This window comes from Mesoplodon densirostris, chromosome 1, assembly GCF_025265405.1.
Source record: "Mesoplodon densirostris isolate mMesDen1 chromosome 1, mMesDen1 primary haplotype, whole genome shotgun sequence".
NCBI lineage: Eukaryota > Metazoa > Chordata > Mammalia > Artiodactyla > Ziphiidae > Mesoplodon > Mesoplodon densirostris.
The window spans coordinates 67964874-67967441 of NC_082661.1; the positions used below are offsets into that span (position 1 = coordinate 67964874).

The 2568-nt window shown below is 47.3% G+C and overlaps 1 protein-coding gene across 1 annotated transcript; it reads left to right on the top strand.

Moving 5' to 3' along the window:
- Positions 1 to 350: 350 nt before the first annotated feature.
- HS3ST1 (heparan sulfate-glucosamine 3-sulfotransferase 1) lies at positions 351 to 1286 on the top strand. Its single transcript, XM_060086431.1, has one exon. It carries the CDS (start codon positions 351 to 353, stop codon positions 1284 to 1286), a length of 936 nt encoding a protein of 311 aa, XP_059942414.1.
- The last annotated feature ends 1282 nt before the right edge of the window (positions 1287 to 2568 follow it).

Sequence of the window (2568 nt, forward strand, 5' to 3'; positions counted from 1 at the left end):
ATGGGTGCTTTAGAGCAAAATAGCATAGTTGGAGTTGCCATAGAGACTATATGTCCCCAAAAGCCTAAAACATTTACTTTCTTCCCTGTACAGAAACTGTTTGCTGCCCCTGCTTCATAGGATAAAGGAACCGAGAAAGCCCCAGGAGGTGAATGTCCTACGTACCCAAGACGACAGAGTTGTCGGCTTGATTAAGCCCAGTATTTATGTGGGGTTAATACTTCTCCCCTTTGTTTCCTAGTAATCGGAAGCCTGCGACATCCATGTGTCACTGATCTGGAGGCATCCCTCGCGGCAGCGCTTCATGACCCAGCGGCGCCCGGCCCAGTGAAGCCACCGTGGTGTCCAGCATGGCCACGCTGCTCCTGGGCGCGGTGATGCTGGTGGTCCAGCTCCAGCTAGTGCCTTCCCGCCCCGCCATGCCCGGGGCCGAGCTGGGCCAGCCGGAGCTTGTGAGGAAAGCGGCGACGTTGCAGGACGAGATCCGGGAAGGCGCGGCCCCCAACGGCTCCGCCCAGCAGCTGCCGCAGACCATCATCATCGGTGTGCGCAAGGGCGGCACACGTGCGCTGCTAGAGATGCTCAGCCTGCATCCCGACGTGGCGGCCGCCGAAAACGAGGTGCACTTCTTCGATTGGGAGGAGCATTACAGCCAAGGCCTGGGCTGGTACCTCAGCCAGATGCCCTTCTCCTCCCCGCACCAGCTCACGGTGGAAAAGACCCCCGCGTACTTCACGTCACCCAAAGTGCCTGAGCGGGTCCACAGCATGAACCCGTCCATCCGGCTGCTGCTCATCCTGCGGGACCCGTCAGAGCGCGTGCTGTCCGACTACACCCAAGTGTTCTACAACCACATGCAGAAGCACAAGCCCTACCCGTCCATCGAGGAGTTCCTTGTGCGTGATGGCCGGCTCAACGTGGACTACAAGGCTCTCAACCGCAGCCTGTACCACGTGCACATGCAGAACTGGCTTCGCTTCTTCTCGCTGCACCGCATCCACATCGTGGACGGCGACCGCCTCATCAGGGACCCCTTCCCCGAGATCCAAAAGGTCGAGAGGTTCCTGAGGCTGTCACCGCAGATCAATGCCTCGAACTTCTACTTTAACAAAACCAAGGGCTTTTACTGCCTGCGGGACAGCGGCCGGGACCGCTGCTTACACGAGTCCAAAGGCCGGGCGCACCCCCAAGTCGACCCCAAGCTCCTCAATAAACTGCATGAATATTTTCACGAGCCAAATAAGAAATTCTTCGAGCTTGTCGGCAGAACATTTGACTGGCACTGATTTGCGATAAGCTAGGCTCGGAACCTTTCCTATTGTAAGTTCTAGTGTACATCTAGGGGGGAAAGAGAATTTTAAAAGGGCATTTAAGCTATAATTTATTTGTAAAATCCATAAATTACTTCTGTACAGTATTAGATTCACAATGGCCATATATACTAGTTATATTTTTCTACTTGTTAAATTGAGGGCATTTTGTATTGTTTTTCATGGTTGTTAACGTGTAATATGTCTCTATATGAAGGAACTAAAATATTTCACTGCAAAAAAGAAAAAAAAATTCTGGAGATGCTTTCTTTTTTGAATGTAATTAACTTGCCCCCAACTCAAGATAGCTGTCTGTGTTCACTCACTGCACATATTCCTTTATTACTTACTTTAAAAAAAAAAGTTTTTCATAGCTATTATACTCCTCTCCCCTTCTCTCCCTTCTTCATTACCTTTTAAAAATTTCAATGGCTCGCTGTGGTCATCAGATTTATATTTTTGCTTGCATGGTGAGATTTCTCTTCATTGAGATCCCCTATTATTTTTGGAGGTGATAGTCTCACCCATTCCCAACTTCAGCAAGTACCTGAATATGGATTTTAACCCCATGTAAACTCCAAGTGGACAAAGATATTAAGCTGGAGAAGTAGTTACTAACCAGCAAGAGGCTTGCCTCAGAGAGTGCTTGCACTTACTTCTGACTGCAGCAATATGTGAAACTACAATAAAGGGAATTAAACCATTGGTCTTCAGAACGATCTTGGGGCTGTGTACTTTGCCCCAGGTGGCAGTAGGTCTCTGGAAAGCCACTTAGAATAGAAAAGAGGAATTGAAAAACCTATGCATGTCCCCATTTGTAAAAAGCTGACTAAAGGAGTAACTGTTTCCTTGAGTTGGGAGTCTATTAATCTATTTCCTGAAATATAAATATTATACTCCATATACTTTGAGACTTAGGTGTATGTATGTTTAAAAATCAACTCTGGAGTCCTGAAGGTGAAAGGAAATTTAAACTCCCAAGGGTTGAAATTATAAAAAGAAAAGTGCAAAGCAAATGGTGAAAGGTAAAGAATCCCCTGCACCTGCCTCGAGAGGCCAGAGGCCTAATTTCAGTTTCACTTCTGCCCCAAACAACTGGGTTGCTAGAAGTGATAGAATAAGCCCTTCTGTGCCTCAGTTTTCTCACGCATTCTTCATTCAGTCAGCCTTTTACAGAATTAAATAAATCGGAGACTTTTTCTTATTATGAATGAAATAGACATTATATATAGGAAATTTCCCCCAAGCAACCCTAGGA